We start from the raw sequence: 22,807 nt of genomic DNA, 5'->3' as shown, positions 1-22,807 counted from the left end.
CCTCATTTACCTAGTTTTTTTTTTTTTTTTTTTTTTTTTTGCATTTTTCACTATCTGTAACATCACAAACATTGATAATAAAACAATTATACTGTGAATCAAAAATAAAGCACATACAAAACTTTTATTATGTCAATTGAGCTTGGCATAATAAATATTTCTCTTACAGTAAATGTTTAATGTCCAGCTGCTTCAGGTAGGAGGTTCAGTGCACAGATACAAACAAAATTACCCATAGAAAGGAATACATCGCCTAATTACACAATAAATTTACACAATCTGTCTTAAAGTGCAAGTGCTTTTCAGCTGGTTTTTCTAATTATGTATTGCACAGATTAGATACATGGATGATAGTTTGTTTGAGAGTAACATAAACAGTTATATATTTTAAGACAATTTTTACCTTTAAAATTATTATTACTTTTTTCTAAATTAGGAATGTGCATTAAGATTTGGATGCAAGTCTGTTCAATTTATACATTTTCTGTTGATTCACAAAACTACAGATAAGCACCCACTTTCCTTCAAGCACCCACTCTGTGGTGCTAATCGCTGAAATTGCATTCATACATGCTACATTTTTCAGTTAAGAATGTACATAATGTAATCATAATAATAAAAAATAACATAAACATAATATAACATATGCCACAAATGGAATGTACTGTCCAATCTTGTGTTACATGTTCTTTAGTTGTATGCAGCGTGGATTTGTTTTTAACAGGATTTATGTTCAGTAAATTTTTATTTAAAATCTCAGGGGGCTCTCTATATAGGCACTCTCTATATAGTCAAACAGGTGTATTATAACAATGTTAGTATGTAAGTAATTTCAGGAGCCCAATCTTTATAGCAAAAAGGCACAAAAACTATTCCCATGTGCACAACTCATTTTTGAGTGTCAGATAGAACTAGCCTACTTTAATGCTAAGATCTGGATTTGGAGAAACGTTTGAACGTTTTTGCACCAGGCTTTTGAACTTGAATATCTTTTGCGCAGTCCATCACACAGTTCTTTTCCTGGTAATGCCTCAGCAATCTCTTCCAGAGAGCACTGCAGCGCAGCAAATTCTTGTTCCCTGCAATGCACATAGCAATCATATAGTTTAAGCAGCACCCAGTGCTCTAACATTCAACCTTTTTAATCTGACAGAGAACAGTTTTATTTCCATTTTCAACCATCCGTCCATTGTTTATACCCGTTTACCCAGCATGCATTGGGCGAGAGGCAAGAATACACCCTGGACAGGCCGCCAATATATTGCAGGGCACACACACCATCACACCATTCACTCATACCTATGGCCAATTTAGAGTTTCCAATTAGCCTGCCTGCATGTATTTGGACCGTGGGAGGAAACCGGAGTACCTGGAGGAAACCCACATGGGCACCGGGAGAACATGCAATCTCCACACAGAAAGGCCCAAGCCGAGATTCTAACCCGACAGTACTATCCACTGCACCACTGTGCCACCCTATTTTAATTTCCGGAAACAATAATACATCTTTGGGCCAATGCCCCGGACTGTTTCAGGAGAGTTAATATCAGGAGTGTTTTGCAGTTTCAAATTCATATCACAGAATTTATGTTCTGTACTATTATCACTATGTCAACAGGTCTTAAATCATGACTCATGACATATGAAGAAGATAAGCAAATAATAATTGTGCTGTGGTAGATTCTGGCCACCAGGAAGATGAAAGGCGCTAAATGCTGTTACCTATGATGCAGAGTCCCTCCTGCGCTCTGGTGAGGCCCACGTTGACTTGGTTGGGATCCATGACGAAGCCCAAGTGGCGCGTCAGCCACGCTTTGGTTGGTTCATTGTCAATCTCCGAAACAGGACGGGAACGCACGGTGGAGAGGATGACATAGCGCCACTCACTTCCTGTGGAAGCGAACAAACACGCCCAAGAACACCAACCTTGTCAAGAAATGTGGCCCAGGATCCGACATTATATTTAATTCAGTCTTTTAGCAATTTAGCAAATGCCCTTATCCTGATTTACACAGAATGCACATTTATTTTATGCAATCTAATCACAGTACTGTGGGCAGGAGAAAACGGGCCCCGGCCTGGGCCAGGAATGCCAAGGTCGCTCTCCTCCACACTGTTGAATGCTTCTTCAAAAGATGCACACTTCTCAGAGTCTGATGTAACTGGGTTTATTGTTAGTGAATCAAAGATTACATACAAGAACCCGGGCTGATCTGCGCAGTTCAGTACAATTAACAGTCACTCATAAGTAAAGACAATACATCCAATCACTCTCCAAGCATTCCCAAAACACACTCTTAAATCCCCTGGGGCCACCTGCTTCTTTTATCCATTTTTGCTAACTCTTCCTGTTGTGGAGCTTAAATTTAGTACTTCTCACTTAATTTTTGTTAATTACGTCCTGTTTCTGACAACATTATTTCCCAATTCTTGGACACCATTATTTATGGGCCCCTTCCTTCCTTTTTTAAAAATGATGGTGCTTGTCTCCCACTTGAATCTCACTCCCCCTTCTGTCACAAATCATATATTCTGACAATACATTTTCCGTAAAAGGCAGAAGCTTCCGTTCGTTCCACAGATATGCTTGTATACAGCTTAATTAGCAGGGCAGAAATTATGTGTGTATTACGTGTTTCTTCTAATTGCACCTATTTTTAGTATGAAGCACTTCACTGCTGCCGGTTGTTAATCTTATGGCTCAGGTTGACCATGGTCCACCTGCATCCTTCCTCCTTTACTAGCCGGATGATACATCAGGGAGGAGACGGCTGGTGCTCATTAATACATTCCTTTCCCATATACACTAGGCCTGTGCTCTCTAACTACATGTCTTTCCCAATACAATGGGCTTGTGTTTTTTGAGTACATATATATTTATTTCCCACAGTACCCTTAAAAATGAGTAGTGAATGCATCCCCTCCAGCAAAAAAAAATGTTTTGTTAATCATAGCCTCAATAAATAAAATATTCTCACTTAAATATTTAAATGTTTCACTCAATGTCAAAGCACAGCCTAGTGTATTGAATAAAGGCCAGCGTAACCATACACATTCCTTCTCCATGATTTCCGAGGGACACATAGGGTGATGCCTACCTTGACTTTTCATGATGGTGCTCACGCTGACATCCTGAATGCGCCTCTCAGACAGAATTTCGTTTATCTTGGCAACCTGGGCATTGTACGGCGTCAGAATGGCTATGCTACTCGGAGCTACTTGGGCATGAGAGATCAGAAGCCAAGCAACGCGGACCTAGAACAACAAGTAAGGAAACAGAGTGCTTACACTTGCGTGTACCTTACTGGCCACGTAACCATATCTCCAATGTTATTATATTAAATTTGGTCGCACACTCATATGGACATTGTGTCTAATTTCCTGTTCTTGACCTGTGGTATTACAACACTTATGTAAATAGTTTCCACAAAACAAACACAGTAAATAAATAAATAAATAAATAACAAGGACCACCAACAAACTAATGAGACTGGTTGCACTTTTTATATTTAAAAACATTACATGGGTTAGCATTTTGATTTGGTTTCTAATGTCAAAATAATACAGGACAGAGTGGGTTTAATTTCTGACACAGATACAACTTCACTTTAGCTTGTGAGTTAAATATTACATTTTTACATGACATTCATTTGGCAGACGCTTTTATCCAAAGCGACGTACAAAAGTGCATTTTCATGATCGTAGACAACTGCTGAACACGCACAAATTAAACAGCCAACAGGAAATGCAGTGTTGTAACGAAGAGCCATTCTGCTCACCGATTGTTCAGCTTCCTCCGTGTTTGCCTTTGAGTTTTCATTCCCTTTCTCTGTGGAGACCAGCAGGCTGATCTCCTTCCCTTCCAAGTGGCCAAAAACAATGGGCGTCGGCTGTCTGGACTTAGTCAGCAGGGCACTGGGCACACGCGTCACCCCCGTTTTTAAGTGCCCTCCGTAGAACTCCATGGAGGGAAACTCGCAAATGGACTCATGCTGAAAAGATACATTTTATGAAGTTTTGGATTAATTGCGATTAAATTAAATGACTTTATGGACTTGTGTATGTGAGAAAAAAAGCCCCTGTTATGTGCTGTTAACACGAAGAAAAAACTCCAGTGGGCCAAGCACCATCAATGCTAGACCAAAAAGGCAGAGGCACATCTTTTTAAACAAGCAGATCATAGTTGCTGTTATTCGATAAATGCACATATATTAACTGAATTCTTCTCTACCAAAGGTTTAAAAAAAAAAAAAAACAGGTGGCCTAATATGTTTGGCCTATACTATATATATATATATATATATATATATATATATATACACACACACACACACACACACACATATATATATATATATACAAACACGACTTAGAGGGACTGTTTTTTTTTTTCAACGATATACATACATACCATTCTGTATTGTGTATCGAGCATCACAGCTTTCTCCATGTAGCGCTCAAACAATGACTTCCTCATGCCCAATCTCTTACCAAGATCACAGTGTACAATGGGCTGCAATTGCTTGTGGTCACCAAGTAAAACAATCTAGGAGGGAGAAAATTACACAGAATGTTAAAACACATGAACAGATTTTAAGATTTCATTTTCCTACCAATGACACATTAAAAATGTTCCAACCCCCCAAATAATAGAATATGCTTATCGTAGTCAACTGCATGATTTGGACACTTCAAGTTACGTGAACAAATGTAGGATGCTTGTGAAGAAATGCTTTGAAATATAGCCTTACAAGTTTTTTTTTGTGAAATATAAAAGTGAAAGTGTGTACTGTAATTTGGCATCAGTCCGATATCAATGATTTTGTATAAAACTTATCTTCTGAAATGTATATTTACAGTTGGCTGTTTCTAGATTGTATGCATTGGCTGTTGAGATTATGTATACCAGAAAAAAACGTATCATGACTGACAACTTCTTGTTTATATTTCTAAAAATACCTGGTTAGGATTGTGGCTGACAAGCGGTATGAAGGCCTCTGGCTCTGTTGCCATGGCACACTCATCAATGATAATCTGCTGCAAATTCAGCATCTTGGTTATATTTGGATTTGAAGCTGCAGTGCAGGTGCACAGAATGACATCATGTTTCACCAGCTCCAGCTGTCGAGCATGATTCAGGAGTTTTTTGTAGCTGAAAAAAATATATTTTTATAAATATTTATAATGGTTATTTCTGCAGCAATAACAACCTGTTGAGAAGTTAACATCTAGTTAAGAACAACACTAATACAACTAACCTAACCAATATGTACAAATAAAGCACTTTACACATAATATTTTTATTTATTAATTAAGGCCCATGAGATGAAAGACAAATTAACATGTATTTCTGATTCAGCCTACAGAAAAATGAAAATTGTGTAGAAAATTTGGTTGTCCTCGTACTTATGATTACAAGGTGAAAATATTGATTAAAATCCAGTATAGAATTACGGCTGTACAGAGACACAATGGAAATCAAACATGTTTTAAACTTTAAAAACTACCTTTCAATTTCTTCATCAGTGAGTTCCTCTCCTTTTTGAATCCTTGCATCAAAAGCTTGAATTTGTTTGGCCAGTGGGTTACCATGTGCCCGTATCAGATGATGCAGTGTGATGGATCTAGAAAATATGTGGATTTAGTGATGCTTGAGTTTAACCATTAGACAGAACTATTGTCTCTTTGAAAAGCATCCTTATGAGGTCACAGTTTATTATAAATCAGATTATTTCAGTTATTTCAAGCGCATTTGAAAATTTGAAACGCACATACATATTACAATTTTTTTGGGCGGTTGGATAACCCATCCAGCACCTGTTTTCAGTGCATAATCATGCCCCACAATTTGGAATGGAATTCTGACTATGTCACTGTCAACCATAGCAAAAGGGCAGCTCATAATTGCCCATCATTTCTGTCAGAAAGAGAGGATTTCATTCATTCAAGGTGTCTACTCCAGACATTAGCAATTTTTCTGCAACTTCTCTGGTCGGATTGTTGGTCTGACATCTGTCTGTATCATATGCGTGAGTTCTGAGGACCTCCAGCACAATGACTGCAGGGTGGCTGTCACCATACACATTCTAGGTTTCAAATGATTTAATTTGGAATTTTTAACCACATCTTAGAGTCTGTATACATCATAGTATGTAGCCTAAGAAAAAAATTAATACTCTAATTCTGAGCTCAACAGTGACAAATATTATAGATGGAATATACAATAAATGCCCTAATTTAATAAGGTCACCTGGCTTTATTACTATTATGCATTATGTTTTACTGTAAGTAATCTGATAAAGAGTGTCGGCTGAATTTTAAAAATGTAAGACTGAGATAAATGTAGCATACGCTGCTAAATGTTACCTGAGTTCTAGGTTAGGCTTCTCCTCACGCAAAGCCTTGCGAGAGAGCTTCAGGTGGCTGCCTGGGTAAGGAAACTCCAGCATCTCCATCTGTTCGCTGTAGACCCGTAGTGGTTTCAGCTCCTCCTTCAGTTTCACGAGATGTTCTGGAACATGACGACAAGCGATTACGATTCACAAACTAGGGCCTGGCTTCCATCGACAGATTTTTCCCTTAACTGCTTATTCCGCTAGCAATTAATTGCCGCCATTAGCCTCGTTTTTTATCTTGTAGAGCTTTGTAAAGTTCAACAATCATCTAAATTAACTAAGCGATTTGTTTGTGGAAGAAGAAGAAGAAAAAAAATTACTCCTACTTAGTTACAAGGTTCTTATGTTAACTGCATCCAGACCTAAGGTAAGATTCCATTATGGCAGCGTATGAATTGTTTGAAAGTAAAATGCAGAGAATATTTGGATTCTATTTTATGTGAGAAATATATGGTAATCGTTTCTATTGAATTAGTAATACATTGGTAGTTTTTCAATGTGGTTTAAATTCCAGTGCCAAAGCCAAAGCTTAAAAGGAGTGAGCTTACCAGCCACAACATCCACAGATTTGTTTGATGGCCCACAATAAAGAATGCATCCATCCTTCTTTTTCTCTCCATTGTTGTCTGTTTTCTTTGACGAGGTTAAGACTTGTTTGTTCCGCATTACAAACAAAAAAACGACCTGAACTCCAACTACGGTTTTCCCAGTTCCTGAGGGAAATGATCTCCAGTTGTTATGGTTGCTTATGTTAACAAAGAACAGAAATATATCTGGAAATATCAAGAGTTGCAATCAAAAGAATATTGAATTTTAATAGCTGGAAACAGTACTCTGAGATTGACACTGTATATAAATATACAGTGCAGTATATAAGTATTTACACAGTGACACCATTTTTTTGGCCCAGTACAATGGATTTGAAATTAAAATGAATATGAGGTTAAAGTGCAGACTGCCAACTTTAATTGGCAAGTATTTACATCCATATGGGGTGGATCATGTAGGCATCCAAGCCCTTTTTACACATAGCCCCCCCCCCCCCCCCCATTTTGGGGGACCAAAAGTAATGGGACAGTTAGCTGCTCAGCTGTTTACTGGCCAGCTGTGTGTTGTTGCATCATTAGTTCATGCACAGGAAAGCTAACAAAAGCTCTAGAGTTGATTCTTGGTGTGGAATTTGCATTTGGAGTCTGTTGCTGGTGTCTCTCAACACGTGGACCAAAGAAGGCATTGACAGTCAACACATGGACTGTCAATGCCAGTACAGCAGGCCATCACAAAGTGGAAAAAAGCATAATAAATTGGAGATACAGCAGGAACATTGGGTGTGTCAAAAACAACTCTTTGGTATATTTCTCAAAAGCAAGAATGCAGTGGTGAGCTCAGTAATATCAAACAACCTGGTAAAAATGGACTGCATTTATATAGCACTTTTATCCAAAGCACTCTACAATTGGTGCCTCTCATTCACACACACACTCACACACCAACGGTGAAAGGCTGCCATGCAAGGTACCAGTCAGCTCGTTGGGAGCAATTAGGGGTTAGGTGTCTTGCTCAGGGACACTTCGACACGCCCATGGCGGGGGATCGAACCGGCAACTGTGGGAAATAAATATATATGTACTCAAAAAAACACATCGTCAGAATATATGATTTGTGATAGAAGGGGGAGGGAGATTCAGGTGGGAGATAAGCACCATCATTTTTAAAAATAAAGAAGGAAGGGGCTCATAAATAATGGTGTCAAATAATTGGGAAATAATGGTGTCAAAAACAGGACGTGATTAACAAAAGAAATGGGAAGTACTAAATTTAAGCTCCACAACAGGAGGAGTTAGCAAAAATGGATAAAAGAAGCATTTGGCCCCAGGGGATTTCAGAGCGTGTCTCGGGAATGCTTGGAGAGTGATTGGATGTATTGTCTTTACTTATGAGTGACTGTTAGTTGTACTGAACTGCGCAGATCAGCCCGGGTTCTATGTAATCTCTGATTCACTAACAATAAACCCAGTTACATCAGACTCTGAGAAGTGTGCATCTTTTGAAGAAGCATTCAACAGTGTGGAGGAGAGCGACCTCGGCATTCCTGGCCCAGGCCGGGGCCCGTTTTCTCCTGCCCACACAACCCTCCGACTGCCAGACAACCGCTCTTATTTACTACATTTAAAAAACTTCATTTAATATTAAATAACTTCGGAAAATTAATTTTGGTCTTCTAAAATGGAGGACTAAATATAAAAAGGGCTGTAATATATAAATGCAGTCCATCCAACTGGTGGATTATGGAAAACCACTGAAGTACGATGACCAAAGACTATCAGTTGTGAAGAAAATCTTTTCAACTGTCAAACAGATCAAAAACTCTCTCCACGATGTATGTACCAGCATAACCTCGGGTTCGCTGCAAGATGCTAACCATTGGTAAGCCTCAAGAACAGAATGGCCCGGTTAGATTTTGGGAGAAAGTACATTTGGCAAAAAGTGGATCAAACACTTATGGACAGATGAGATGAGTATTAACCTGTACCTAATTAATGGATAAAGAAAAGTGTACAGAAAGAAAGGAACTGCTCATCTTATCTGCTCAGATCCAACCAAATGCCTCAAAACTCAGGATGGAATGTAGTGGAATATATACTAGACTGCCTAAGTCAATCACCCAATCTGAATTCAACTGAACATGGGTTTCATTTACAGAAGACAACACTGAAGGTAAAAATTTCCAGAAACGAATGGGAACTGAAGATGGCTGCAGTACAGGCCTGGCAGGGCATCACCAGGGAAGATACCCAATGTCTGCTAATGTTTATGCATTGTAGAATTCAGTCGGTCATTGAATGCAAAGGATTGGCAACCATTTACTACATTAAAAAAAACTTCATTTAATATTAAATAAATTCGTAAAATTAATTTTGGTCTTCTAAAATGGAGGACTAAATATAAAAAGGGCTGTAATTCCAACATTGACCTCTAGATATGGATGTGAATACTCTTATAGCTGACAGTCTACACTTTTAACTCATATTCATTGTTTCATTTCAAATCCAATGTTCTAGTGCCAAAACAACAAAAATTCTGTCACTGTCTATATACTTACACATTTGACAGAAAGAGGGGATAAACCCGTAGGTGAAAATGAAGCAGAAACAACTTTTCCTACCTGGTGGTCCTTGAATTAGAGTGAAAGGGCTGTCCAGTGCCTCATTTATGGCTTTCTTTTGACTGGGATTCAGAGATGGTAAACCCAAGGACTGATTTATGATCTCAGAATTCCACCTTTTTAGTCCATAACCTGCTGCACCACCTGAAATAATAAGTAATAAAAGTTAAATAATAATAATAAGGGGGGGGGGGGTATGAATGCCTGTAGGTGTGAATTTGTTAGTGAATGGTGTGGAATGAAGGGCCCCTTTGATGGATTGAAAACTTTGTCCAAACCAAATGTATTTCTGCCTCTTGCCCACTGCATGATGGGATACCCCAGCCCCCCTATGACCCCGACCAGGAATAAGCAGTTTTTTAAATGGATGGATGATGGAAATCATAGGGATTAATTATTTTCTTATTTTTTTGTACAGTAGATGTTCATCACTATTCTGTCACTGAACTCTTGTTTCTGGCATTGTCTTTATGTTGAATATGTGTCACAATGCTTTCCTAAATTACTGTGCTATGCCCCAATGTGACAATACCTTATAGTGTTTCAATTTGAGAATTGTTTTTTTTTTCATACAAAGAGGAAGTGAAAAGATAGAGAAGTGTTTTTTTTATAACGTTTTTTGATTTATTACAGATGGCACCAGAAATGAACTTCTGTCATAGAAACTGTTGAAAGACTTACTTCTAGATCTTGGTGTCTTTCCAAGGGCAATGCTCTTCACAAGTTGATTGGCTTTAGTAAGGTTGACAATGGCAGTCTCTTTGCGTCTAAAAATAAGGCAGCATCATTCAGCGACATTAAACATCGAAAGTAACCTTTATTTTCTCTTTTTTAGCAGAATAATGTACACTGATGAAAAAAACAGTGGATAATATGCCTCAATTGTTTCTGTTGAGATAATGTAGGTACTACAGAACTTACGCATCAGGCAGTAGTTTTGGGATCAGTTCCACAGTGAGGTTTGTGTTCCTTCCGATGTCTGGAATGTTTTCCATAGATAGCTGGTTGAGGCTGAAATGTATCTGTACATAGGAGAGTTGCTTTGATGTTTCCTCATCTGTGACTTTTGTGGTCATGCCATGGGCTACCCATGTGAAAGATTTGGTGTCCACAAGTTCTGAGGGAGGCTGGGTGCCCTCAGGTGTATCAGTGCTCATCTGTTTTAGGTCCCTCAATCGAAAGCACAAGAAACAGTTCAGAAGATCACACTCAATGGACCATTGTTTCTTCTTCTCCAGTGGCAACTGAAAGAAACCATTTAGATATGTGTTCTTAGATTTACCCTTCCATGTGACTTTCACATCTTCCAGGACAATGCTGTCATTTTCGGCCACAGCATTTGAAGCTGATTCCATTTCACAAAGGGGTTTCCAAATTTTCTGGTACTCCATGTAGTCTATGTACTGTTTCTTTGATGCACGGACTGCATACTTGGAAAAACACATGGTAGGGTTCTTTATGTGTTCCAAGCAGATCTCAAATTTTGGATGAACATTCACTAACTGCACCACAGGGACTAACAGTCCCCGCAGAGAGTCTGTGCCTAGCTGTACCTGGATTATCTCCCCAACTTTAAGTTTCAGCGACAGCTTGACATAGTGCTCTGGCTCAGTTTTAGCCACCCTGTCTGTATTTCTGGACACAGTTTGCCATTCCTCGTTTGAATCATTGGGCTGTTCTTGACCGTCCTGAGTGATGCTTGAGCGGATTTTCTGAATGGACTCACGTACAGTCTTCCACTTCTCCATTCTGAGAGCCGACAGAATATCTTTCCATGCGTCTCTTAGTACTGGTGCGATGAGAAGATCAGATTGGGGTTTCTTCAGCTCGGTGCGTATTTTTCCATTTGTGAAAGAATACACCCGTCGCATCCATTTCAGAGTCATGCAGTTGCTTTCTTTATCATACTCTGGTTGGTCTGTCAACTGCAAGTGGCTGTACATAATGGAGAGTGTGTGTGGCATTGAGGTCCTGTTTAAAGGAAAAGACAAGTTGAAACTTGTCCCAGTTGAGGCCACATTAGTGATGAATGCCACCTTTCCTGTGCTCTGCTGCCTCAGTTGCGATGCCAGCCTTAGAGACTGTGCTTTTTTTTCATACTCAGTTTGCTTTGTATACTTTTGTGAGAAGTCCACACAGAATCTGTCGATTTCTTTAACAGTATATTTGATGTTTGCGTTTTCAAGGACTGAGTGCAGTAATCTTTGTAAGATTATGTCAATGTAGCGGCGTATGGGGGAGGAGGCCCAGGTGTATGACTCTAGCTGCAGATCACAGTGTCCGATTTTGGAGTGAGTCACTGAATTTGAGCGTAGAATGTTTGCCTTTTGGAAAAGATTCCTTAATTCAGTCACAACTGGTAGCAACTGGGGATGAATATCATCGGTTGTGATAAGGACTGCCATTTTGTAAATATCTTTGCTTTGGGCTGCCGATTCAATTTCCTCTATCAAAGATTTAAGCACGTAGAAGGTGTCAGAGGCAGGAATGACATCATAGTCTCTGTGTTCTGTGACTGTTTTGCCCATGCTTATTGCCCTTTGATCACTCGCAGATCTTATGAATTCCTGGTTTCCGTCAAGGTGGTTAAACTGGTAGGAAAGGTGAATTGACAATGGTATTAGGGAGCTGAACTTGTCTTTCAATTGGCGCATCTTCTCTGGATCAGGCTCATCTTGACATCTGACAGGAGTTAAGCTCTTTGTTGCCTCAGTAGTGATCAGATGTTCAGACACAGCATGATTGAACATAATCATGAGTTCTTCTATCATTTTATGGGACCTTCCTTCACTTATGTGCACATCCTCGTCCGGACTCTTATAGCAACTGTCCTCCTGCATCCTGTTTTTCCTGTGAACCTCAGAGAAGTTAAATGCTACAACAAGGCAGCCCTCTAAACTGTCACAGCTTTCACTACCTTTGCATTTCTTCTTGATTATTTTCTCTGCATCTTCATAAGACATCTTTCTGTCTGAACATATTACAGAGAGGGAAAACTCGCGTCTCAGGATGCGGTATGTTTTCTTGTCAACTTCCACCATCAAAGAAATAGCCCGTCGATCACATCCAGGTAGCAGGCTGAAAAATTCAGTACTGAGGTCCTTTGGGAACATATGTGCAGGTTCTTTCTCAGGGCGATAGAATGTGGTCCCTTGTTGCTGAGCATATTTGTCCATGGGACTGTCCTTTTTCACAAAGCTTGCAATGTCTGCAATGTGAACTCCAACTTCATAATGTTGGCCTAAATCTCTCACACTGATTGCATCATCCATGTCTTCTGAATTCACTGGATCAATGGTAAAGGTGATGTATTTACGGTAATCCTTTCTACCTTTTCCGTTGAGGGTAAAGCCCTTGTAGTTTTTCAGCTCTTCTTGGACGGATGAATTAAGAGCCCTTCTCAGTTGATATTCTATGTCTAACACTTCCAGTCCACCCTCTAATGTTGTCACCTGTGGCAGAACGTCTACAGTAATTCCCAGAGGGTTTCTGAACCTCTCTCTCCACTTCAGGACTTTGACAACAAAAAGCTTATTCCTCTTTGTTTCCTCGTTTATCTTCACAAACCTTTCTGGTCTCAAGCGATCATTTTCAATGTTCCGTATTGCGATGTGGTCAGGTTTGTCCTTCCAAAATGGCGTGTATATTTTGGAAACACAATTGTTGATTGGAACCATCACCTGAGGATCATGTTGATCAATGGTACAGACAAACAAAGATGAACCCCCCCTCTTTAGCACACCTTTCACTTTTCCACTTGGAGGGCTGCTCTGTTTGTCTATCTCAACAACAACCTGATCTCCAGGAAAAGAGTGGCCCACATTCTTTCTACCATTGATGGTGATATGCAGTGTAGGCTGGTCTAGCGGTCTGGCATATCCTGAGTCATACCTCTTCATAACAAGTTCACAAAGTTTGTAGTCATTAGGGTTAGTCATCAACAATTGATGCAAATCAGGAGCAGAGAAATCTTGATGTGCCTCTTCTTTCTGGCTGTAGAATTCAGTTGTCTCACTTGAGTTATCCGTATGGAAAATGCTCATGAGCCCTTCTGAGGTAACTGTCACTCGGACATCGCTGCCCTCATCCAGGAGCTCCTTCAGTATAGGGTCATCTATGTCAGATGTCTCTGGTGTGGATGATTCAGTATCACTGCTGTCATCCTCGTCATCTTCTTTTTTGGTGAATCTTTTAGTTTCTCTCACTTCACTCTCTATGAAGTCCTCTGTGAGGTGCTGCGGTTCAGCGCTGTTCGTTTTGATGCACTGCCCTATGTAGCTCTTCCAGATCCTTGAGCACTTTCCAAAGGAGCAGAGAGCTGCAGCATCTCCCACCACGATGACCTGGGACTGTGCTCTGGTCATGACTGTGTTCATCACCCGTGGATCGTTGAAGAACTCCAGGCAAGCAATGTCATAAGTCTTCAGGCTTTCTCGAGTATGAATAGTAGACATCACTATAGCTCTAAACTGTTTGCCTGTTTGTTAAGGAAACAAAATAACATAACATATTTAAACAATGATGACTAGCGTGACTTATGCATTTGTACACTGATAGCTTAAGAGCATGAATACCTTGCACATTTTGTGAATTCTCCACAGTTACTGCTCCTAATCTTAGCTTCCATAACTCCTCCCTGATTTGGAAAACCTGTTATTGACAAAAGATACAATAAACGATTATTAAATATTTGTCAAACCATCTGAAAGTTGGTCTAGATGTCCAATGCTGTCAGCAATAAATTAAATGAAATCTTAAAACTCTAAAATATATTTAAAGGCCTACTCAGTAATTTTGAGTGTACTTATACGGTATATATATATATATATATACACACACACACACACACACACACACACAACTCCACAGTACAATGCCCAAATTAACTCTCCCAATTTACTCTACCAATGTACATACTCTCATGTACTCTATTAGAGTTGAATTAACACTGGGCATTTCACTGCATGTATACGTAGATAGATAGACTGATAGACAGACAGACAGACACATAAACAATGCCTCCACAGGTAAAAATGGTGAAATACCTGCATTCCTTCAGAGAGAACACATATCATCTTCTGTTCCTGATTCCCCCACTGAGGTGGCCATTCTTTAATCAGTTTGTGTACAACATCTACAACACAAGCAACCTCCTCATGATTGTACCAGGACATAGTTGATGTGTCCAAATGGCACTCTCCATGAATGTGATAGAATCTCAGAGGATGGTACTGAGGGTGAGGGGGCACATTTCCGCAGGCCTTGATGGCATCACTCTTGCCTACATAGAAGTGAGTAGACACAAACTCCACTATGTCTTTAGTGGAGCGGTAGTTTTCGTTGAAGATGATTCTGCTTTTTGAAGCCACGCTCTGGTCCTCTTCGGCTTGGTAGCGATGGAAGAGGCGATTGAGCAGGGTGTGGTTGGAGCGCTGGTCCTCGTCCACTGAGAAGAGCTTCGGACCCATCTGCATGTGATCTCCAGCCAAAACCACTCGTGTTCCTTGCCCTACCAGAGTGAGGGGCATCAGAGCTTCACACTCTAGCATCTGCGAGGCCTCGTCAATCAGAATGTGGGTGAAGTAACCAGCTGGGAGATTCATGTTGTGGAAGAGCCTAGCCGTGACTGTTGTTGTTATGACAATTTTGAACTTGCTCAGAGTGGTCATGTTCGGAAACTCAAAAGATTGTTTATCAGGAGACAAATTGCAGTACTTTAATGTGACCTGATCAGTGACCCTCACATGCATCCTCTGTGTCTTTATTCTGAGAGGTGTTGCTCTAGTACATCCAGAAAGTACATACTGATGGAAGTAATCCTTGACATATAAATCTGCAGAGCTGAAAGTAGAAAGAGATTAACTTGCCTTATTTATAGTCAGTCAGTAGTGATTGTCAGAGTTCACAGTGGACAAATTACAAACCTGCAATGACAACCAGATGACCAGTTACAGATTTACTGTATATAACTGGACTGGGTTTAATTTAATGTTTGATTTGATTTGATTTGATTTGATTTATTTGCACTCATCATATAAAAATTACAAAACAGAACAACTACACTTATTTAAAACAATACAAGGAGGACTATTGTAAAAAGTGAGATGTTAAAACGAGAAACAATTTGTAAAGTATTGAGTGCAAGGATTACCCATTAAGCCAGTAATAGCTGGCTCATTTCCAATGGCATCCTAGACTAGACTATTGACATAACTAAATATACAACAAATATACAATACTGTAAAGCTTGCATTAATTTACACTTAAAATTTAAATTTATGAAGTAATGGTTACCTGTTAGTATGGGTACAGATCAAAACTTTGGTTCCAGGTTGTTGTACCAGCTCTTTTACTGCAGTGGCCAGGGTGAAGGTCTTCCCTGTTCCAAAGGGTCCATAGATTAGGAGCGGCGCCACAGTCTTCATGCTATCTGGATCTCCAATGATGAAAGATATAGCTGCTTGCTGCTTTGAATTGAGACTGGGGTATTCTCCCGTGTGCACTGGGACAGAGCTCTTCTTCAGGTCTGGCAAAACCCACTCTACATCTGGTAGAAGGTCTACAGCCTTGTGCATCTCACAGAATTGTTGGCGGTTCAGCTGAAACTGGACCTCCATCTCACAGGTGGTGTTAGTCTTTAGATTAAGCTTGGTGCAGCAACTTTTTGAGAGCTGCAGGTACATTCTGTCCTTATTGACCTCTGGAAGGATGATTGCCTCATACACATTCTGACACTGGTGTGCCTCAGATGGAGGCGCAACTAGAGCTGACTTGACTTCCCTCTTTAGGATAAAGCCCTCTGGTGTGTCAGGAGTCAGCAGGTAAGGCACTGGAACAGCAGCAAATAGGGCTCCACGTGGAGCTTTCTTCTCAGACTCGCCGACAGTGAGTTTGGCAAACAAGGAGATGGTCACTTTGAGACTCAGCCTGGAGTTTTAATATATGAAACAGAGGAAGAATAAGAGTAAGAATAAGAGAGTGAACGTTGAGGGAAGTGACAACTCAACAGTACAACTTGGTAAAGGAAATGAAAACCTTTAAGACTGATTGCTTTCATCGTAATACAGTCAGAAAGTGCAATTCTGATTATACCACTTATAATAATAAGTAATTAATATCAATTTAATATCATAACAATCAATATCAATTTAAAGTCAATTTGTAACAGCAAATAAATGTATCATTATGAAGTGCAAGTTACAGGGAATATATACCAAACAGAACAATACTGCTAAAATATATCAATTTTATCTGCCACACATCCGTTACATTTATAGACATAACTACATAAATCTGATTTACATTACCTGGACACCACCTCTTCTTGAGCCAGTTCTTCTTTGTACAGGAAGTGGTGCATTCTCTCTCTGTAGTTATGAACCGTGATGGGAATGTTGGCTTCAGATCTCGGGTTAAACAACAGGTTTATCTGAGGAGGCTTGTACTGCTGCAGAAGGTTTCCCTCAGCCTCTCTCTTGTTCAGACAGGGAACAATGACTCTGTTTCCCTGGTGCCAGCGCTCCAAACTCTGACCTGGAGGCCTGACGTCCTCCTTCATCCTCACAGGACAGATGGAGCTCTGCTCACCCACCCTCACCTCAAGCTTCTGCAGCAGTACTGGCCTCGTGTCAAAGTCAAACACCACCCACTGCTCATAAAGGCCTGGGTGTAAGGGTTTGCATGACACGGGAATGTCATAGGACATGTCAGGACAGCAGAACATTTGTCCTTTTGAGTAGGTGCAAGGATCTTCAGGGGTAATTTCACCCAGAGTGAATGTTGCGCCAGGATCTTGTTTCAGCAATGCAACTTCCACAAGGGGCCTCTGGAAGAGAAACAAGAACAAAATATTTCAGATGTTCAAATATTTTAAATGTTTTCAGAGTGTACACCTTGCAAATTTGGCTACCATCTGGGGGCCAGCTTTTTATTCCACTATTTTTCAGGCAGCAATATTAGTAAATTTGGAGTAAGCCACATTCAGCACCATTCAGGATGATTCCAGAAGTGTATCACTATAACATGGACTTGTGGTTTTAGGTTAGGGTTAGGGTTAGAGCTAACAGCCCATCAACTCTTTTTAGCCTCATATTCAACAAATAGTCATTGATATCATAGTCAATGTCTGTAAAAACATTGAACTACAGCTGATTTTCTACAATTTCAAAATGTAATTTGTTCAAATAGGAGAACATTTCCCTTTTTTTACCAATGGGCTAAACATAAAAAATCACAACATAAATCCTAGCTGAGTATAAGAACAAAAGTCCAACCTCTGACTGTATTTTGAAAGTCCATTTAAGAGGCAAGAGGTCTCGGCCAAGAACAGTCAAATCCTTGTCACAGCTGACAGTGACACCAGGTACCTTCTCAGACATCTTAAACAGAGGGAGAGATGAAAATAAATATTTAAACATGGCAAAAAAACACATCGGGGTTTCTTTTCCAATTGTGAGCGGTGAAGCAAGCGGACCCTTACAATGAGAACCTCGTTGAGGCTGTTCCTGTACTCCCTCAGCAAGCGTTCCTGGTACGACAGCAAGCCCTGCTCATCTGCTGCCTTAGCTTTCCTTCTCGCGGTCCTGTCCCTCATCCGCCACTCCTGCAGTTCTTCCACCGAGTGAGCCTGGATACAGTTGTCTCCATACACACAGGTATAAGGGCTGTGGAACCAAGGTTTTCTTCATTATAGTACATTTATAGTATTTCACATACGTACATTTGCACACCAGCAACATGTTACCACTATCTAAAAGCAGTCGATTGAATGATTAACCCACAAGGTAAAAAAAAAAAATACTGGCAGTCATAGGGAGGACCTGAATTTATCAAGTGCATTAAAAGCATGCCGTTGCATTATGCCCAGCGGATTCTAAGCCCCCTTACGGTCAGGTCTGTTTAAGTGTTAAATGCAGCTTTCAATTAGATGCATCTCATTTTATCATAATTTTCATGGGTACTTTTACCTACCCATTTTACTTCAGTCAGCATTTGTAAATAGGAAGTTGCTGACAACTGACCTACACCACATGACTGAAAGTATCTGGAAACCCCTTGTTCTGGGGCTGTTTTTCATGGTTGGACTAGGCCTCTTAGTTCTAGTGAAGGCTAGAGCATATGTGGCATGTGAAAATGGCATTCTAGACATTATAGACAATTCTGTGCTTCTCCCACAGTTGAAACAGAAAAGGGAAGGTCCTTTCCTGTTTCAGCATGGCAATGCCCCCAGGCACAAAGCAAGGTCCATATTGAAATGGTTTTGTCGAGAACGGTGTAGAAGAACTTGAATGGCCTGCACAGAGTCCTAACCTCAATCCCATCCAACACCTTTGGGATCAATTGAAAAGCCAACTGTGAGCCAGGCTTAATCACCCAATCAGTGCCTGACCTCACCAATGCTTTTCTGGCCAAATGCAAGCAAATCCCAACATCTAATATAAAGAAAAGTGGAGGTTGCTATAGTAGCAACGGGTGGGCCAACTCCCTACTAATGCCCACAATTTTGGAAGAGATGTTGGATGTCAGGTGTCCACATACTTTTGGCAATGTAGTGCATCTTGTTAAACAGAGAGAATAAATTGGTAGTGTGGCGGTATTTTCTGATCAAGAATCTCTGGTGTCATTAGCTGTGAACTGAAGTATCGGGTTGTTGTACCTTGTGCACAGCTGTAAGACCAGGTTGACGTTCACAGGCGGGGGGCGGTATTTCCACTCGGTGACCACGTCCTCCTGGATCATCCTCTCATGATCGAGGGAGGCGCAGTGGTTCATGAACCTGTCTTCCGAGGAGAATTCCCGCTTGCAGGGTTTACAGTAGAGTCTCTGCCGCGGCGGGGAAGTTGCGACCTGCTGCGAGACGTTCGGCGGCTGCCAGATCAGCTCGAGGCGCCTCAGGCCTTCTTGCCTCTCTGCCGTCCACACCGCCATCTCTACCGCGTTGTGGGCGAAATTGCACCGCTCGAGCCCATGCTGGCACGGCTCCTCTCTCAGCGCATACAAACAGTACAGGTAATTGGAAAATCTTGAAGAGGGCAAAGGTCGAATTTCGCTCCATTCCACATGTCCACGCTCGAGTTCTTGGTAAAAAACCATTAAAGGGCTCCACGGATGCCCATTTCTGCAAAGTCCCCTGAGGCTTGCTACCGGAGGGCGACTGCGGAAGCAGAGTTTGCAGAGCTCGAAAAACGCGCCCGGGAACTGGAGCTGGATCTTCTCCACTGCACTGAGAGACCTCACTTGGGTCCTGTGGTTTGGAAACTGCATTTGTCCAATCAGGTGTTTGAGCTGGTGGAGTTCCAGGTTGCTGCGCTTTTGGAAGTTCCACACTGCGGCCTCCTCTGCGCTTCTTGCGAAGGAGCAGCGGTGATTGTGCTTTGTGCATCCCTGTCCGTCCACAAAATGCCAGCACACTGCGTACGTCTGTGGACTGGGGAACTCTGGTCGTTTTGATATGTGCTTCCATATTTCTGTGCTACCTTTCTGTCGGGCAAGAAGTATATCTCCAGAGCACTGGTGATTGTTGAAAATAGGCCGGTATGTGATTTCTGTTTGTTTCCTGCAGCACAAATTGCAAGCAACACGCAACTCATGTGTCCATAATATTTCACATAATAAGCTGTGCTCAATAGATTGTTCCATCATCGTTGATGATTTCACTCAGTTCATTCAGATATAAACATGTTCTGAAATTTAAAAAAAAGATGGAGGTCATTATCAACTTCCTTTAAAACATATCGTACTGTCCACACTGAAAAGGATCAGCAATGATGAAGTTCTATCTTTGATTTTAAACAAAAAATAAAGATTTATTTTAAAAAATTCAAAAAAAAAAAAAATTCAAAATTTTTAAAATAAAAACAGCAAACAGTAGAGGAGGTACTTTTTGTCTAAAACATTAAATTACATGTGATAATTAAAATAATTACATTTGCAAATTATATAACAATACTTCATTTTTTTTCCATTTTGGTAAGCGTAGTTTTTTCTGTAGGTAATTTTGTCATGTTTTATGGGAATTTTACTTTGTGGGTGCACAGAATTATGAAAAAGAAAATTCACTGAGCAATCCAATCATTTGCAGAGCTGAAAATCAAAGAATCATTTCCTGCTCACATTGATAAAGACATTGGATACAATGATTTCACAAATGTATACTGACTTGTATCAACAACTTATATTATTGCAGCCTACTGCAGCTAAAGTGGCCATCTTTCAATACTATAAGAAAAGGAAAGCCGAGGAAGATGTAAGGTTATCAGCAATAAAGGAGCATTGCTTTATAAGAATAAAGATTTTGCTGATCCCTTAATTAGTTACTTTGTTGAGATTTTTACAAGTGAGGAGATTACTAACAGACTGGAAGGCATGTCTTATCTAATGTAGGGCAGTTCACAAAAGCCTGACTCTTATCAGCTGAGCCTAGAGCAGTAACAGCCAAGTATAATTCAATTAAATTAATTTATATTCATTTTGTATAGTTATTTTTACAAGGAACAGTCACAAAAACACTTTACAGAGAAACAGAAGGAAATTTGGGCAGAAAGGAACTGAACTTGAAACCAAAGGTTTTGTTCCTAGGTAGGCTACAGCTGTTGTACCCTTGAGCAAGGTACTCCAGTATATATCCAGTATATATATTACAATGTAAAAATGCAACATCTGTGTAGGTTTCTCTGGTTAAGAGTGTCTACTACATGCCCATAATATAATGTAAACCTGTATATAGGTGCTGGACTCTTTCTGAAGAAATATATGTCTTACACGAATACACCTTGTTTTGCCTGGTCACTTTAAGGAGAGAATTCTCTCTGCCCAACATACACAAACACACCCCTCACTTGAAACACGTCCGCTCAGTTGAAAGCAAATACATAAATCCAGATATCCATAACCATTATAACTACACCCTTGGATACTGCAAACAGTCAACACCCCTTTGAAAAAGAGGACCTCACAGCCCAACTGTCCCTATGTGAATTGCTCCAATTTGTTTGTAAACGAAGGCCTGTGCCTTTTAAACGTGAATAACAATAAAGTATGTATTTTTGAATAGGGGCGCACATTCTTTGTTTACTGTTCTCCGCATTTTGAGCTCATGCCTCTTCCATTGACAGTTCCCTTTAAGTTCATGTTTTGCCCAAGAATTTCAATTGAGCGGCAGTAAAGTTTCTTGTTTTATTAAATCTATAAAGGATACTCTTGCACCACTTCAGTGATCTGGTTGAGTCTTTCTTTCACACGTAACAGTCCCTACTTGCCCTTTTACATTTTATCTTCTCAATGAAAACCATTTTTTGACATGTTTCAGTGTCACATCAAAAAACGCAAGCAAGGAAAATTCTAGTTTCATATTTTTTCAATGATAATCTTCCCAATCATTTTAATCATCCAATCTAATTAGCCAGACCACTGAGGTCTTCTATGTTTAAAAGGAATGTCAGATGTTAGAAACCTCATTTCTTTTACCTTCACCATACATTTACCCTCATTACAGGTGTAGTCTCATGTCACTTGTATTTTTGAATTAAATACCTTAATTACCTGCCTTACTTACTACTGTAAGTATTCACACTGCACATGCATCCTTAAAATTATGGTTAGATGATCTTCTCTGTCAATTAGAGAATGCCTTTCACCCACCGAACTCAGAGCACAGGGGTGAAACTTGAGTCTCAGCTGAGTTCAAAGTACCACACTGTTTACAACCCTACTATCGCCATAGCATCTGTTTTGTAGAGGGCAAGTGGTCAGGATTTGCATTGCAAACATTGATACCTTGATCCCTGTGATAAACCAAACATCAAATGTTTCAGTTCCTCTGCATTTAGTATTTTTCCTGTGTAACACTCATGCCCAAATATATGCTGTATATATAATGTTTGTTCTTCCAAGACCTGGTGCTGGATTTAACAGAACCACTTAAAAAAACAAAATAAAGGATACACACTTCTATATATGCAGTCATAAGTATCAGTGTTATTAAACCATCACAACAAAAGTAAAAACCAAAATCCATAGCTTACCTTAGGTACCTCTATGCCATCACTGTTAAAAAAATAACAGAAATGATGCAATTTACGTGAAATTATCATTTCATTGATATATCAATACAAAGCCATTGTGGTAGTCTGTAATGTAATTCTCTTCAGACGGCTGTGCTGTTCCGTGTATGTGCTGCTCACATTTATAGTGCTCAGAGGGAACTACCGGGCTCCTCCCAAGCAAGCACACATAAGTTTCGCTTGTC

At 40.1% G+C, this 22,807-nt stretch overlaps 1 protein-coding gene across 2 annotated transcripts; it reads right to left on the bottom strand.

The window, feature by feature from the left end:
• Positions 1-105: 105 nt before the first annotated feature.
• Positions 106-22,801, bottom strand: helz2a (helicase with zinc finger 2a). 2 transcript variants are annotated; one of them, XM_064304058.1, is made up of 20 exons: positions 22,584-22,801; positions 19,217-20,243; positions 18,041-18,224; positions 17,835-17,939; positions 16,869-17,386; positions 15,856-16,488; positions 14,607-15,402; positions 14,136-14,211; positions 10,483-14,038; positions 10,243-10,328; positions 9,562-9,705; positions 6,944-7,168; positions 6,367-6,511; positions 5,508-5,624; positions 4,960-5,152; positions 4,412-4,546; positions 3,780-3,992; positions 3,099-3,255; positions 1,723-1,890; positions 106-1,079 (listed from the first exon to the last, which is right to left on the bottom strand). In XM_064304058.1, exons 2-20 carry the CDS (start codon positions 20,200-20,202, stop codon positions 928-930), a joined length of 8,589 nt encoding a protein of 2,862 aa, XP_064160128.1. In that variant the 5' UTR covers positions 20,203-20,243; positions 22,584-22,801; the 3' UTR covers positions 106-927. The 2 variants fall into 2 exon arrangements, with proteins under 2 accessions (XP_064160128.1, XP_064160129.1); XM_064304059.1 differs by having other exon boundaries at positions 6,944-7,108.
• Between the last annotated feature and the right edge of the window lie 6 nt (positions 22,802-22,807).

The sequence above is a fragment of the Anguilla rostrata genome, chromosome 13 (genome assembly GCF_018555375.3).
Source record: "Anguilla rostrata isolate EN2019 chromosome 13, ASM1855537v3, whole genome shotgun sequence".
NCBI classification, from domain to species: Eukaryota; Metazoa; Chordata; class Actinopteri; order Anguilliformes; family Anguillidae; genus Anguilla; species Anguilla rostrata.
Note: the sequence above shows the minus strand (reverse complement) of the source record. Positions and strands in the feature narration are given on the sequence as shown.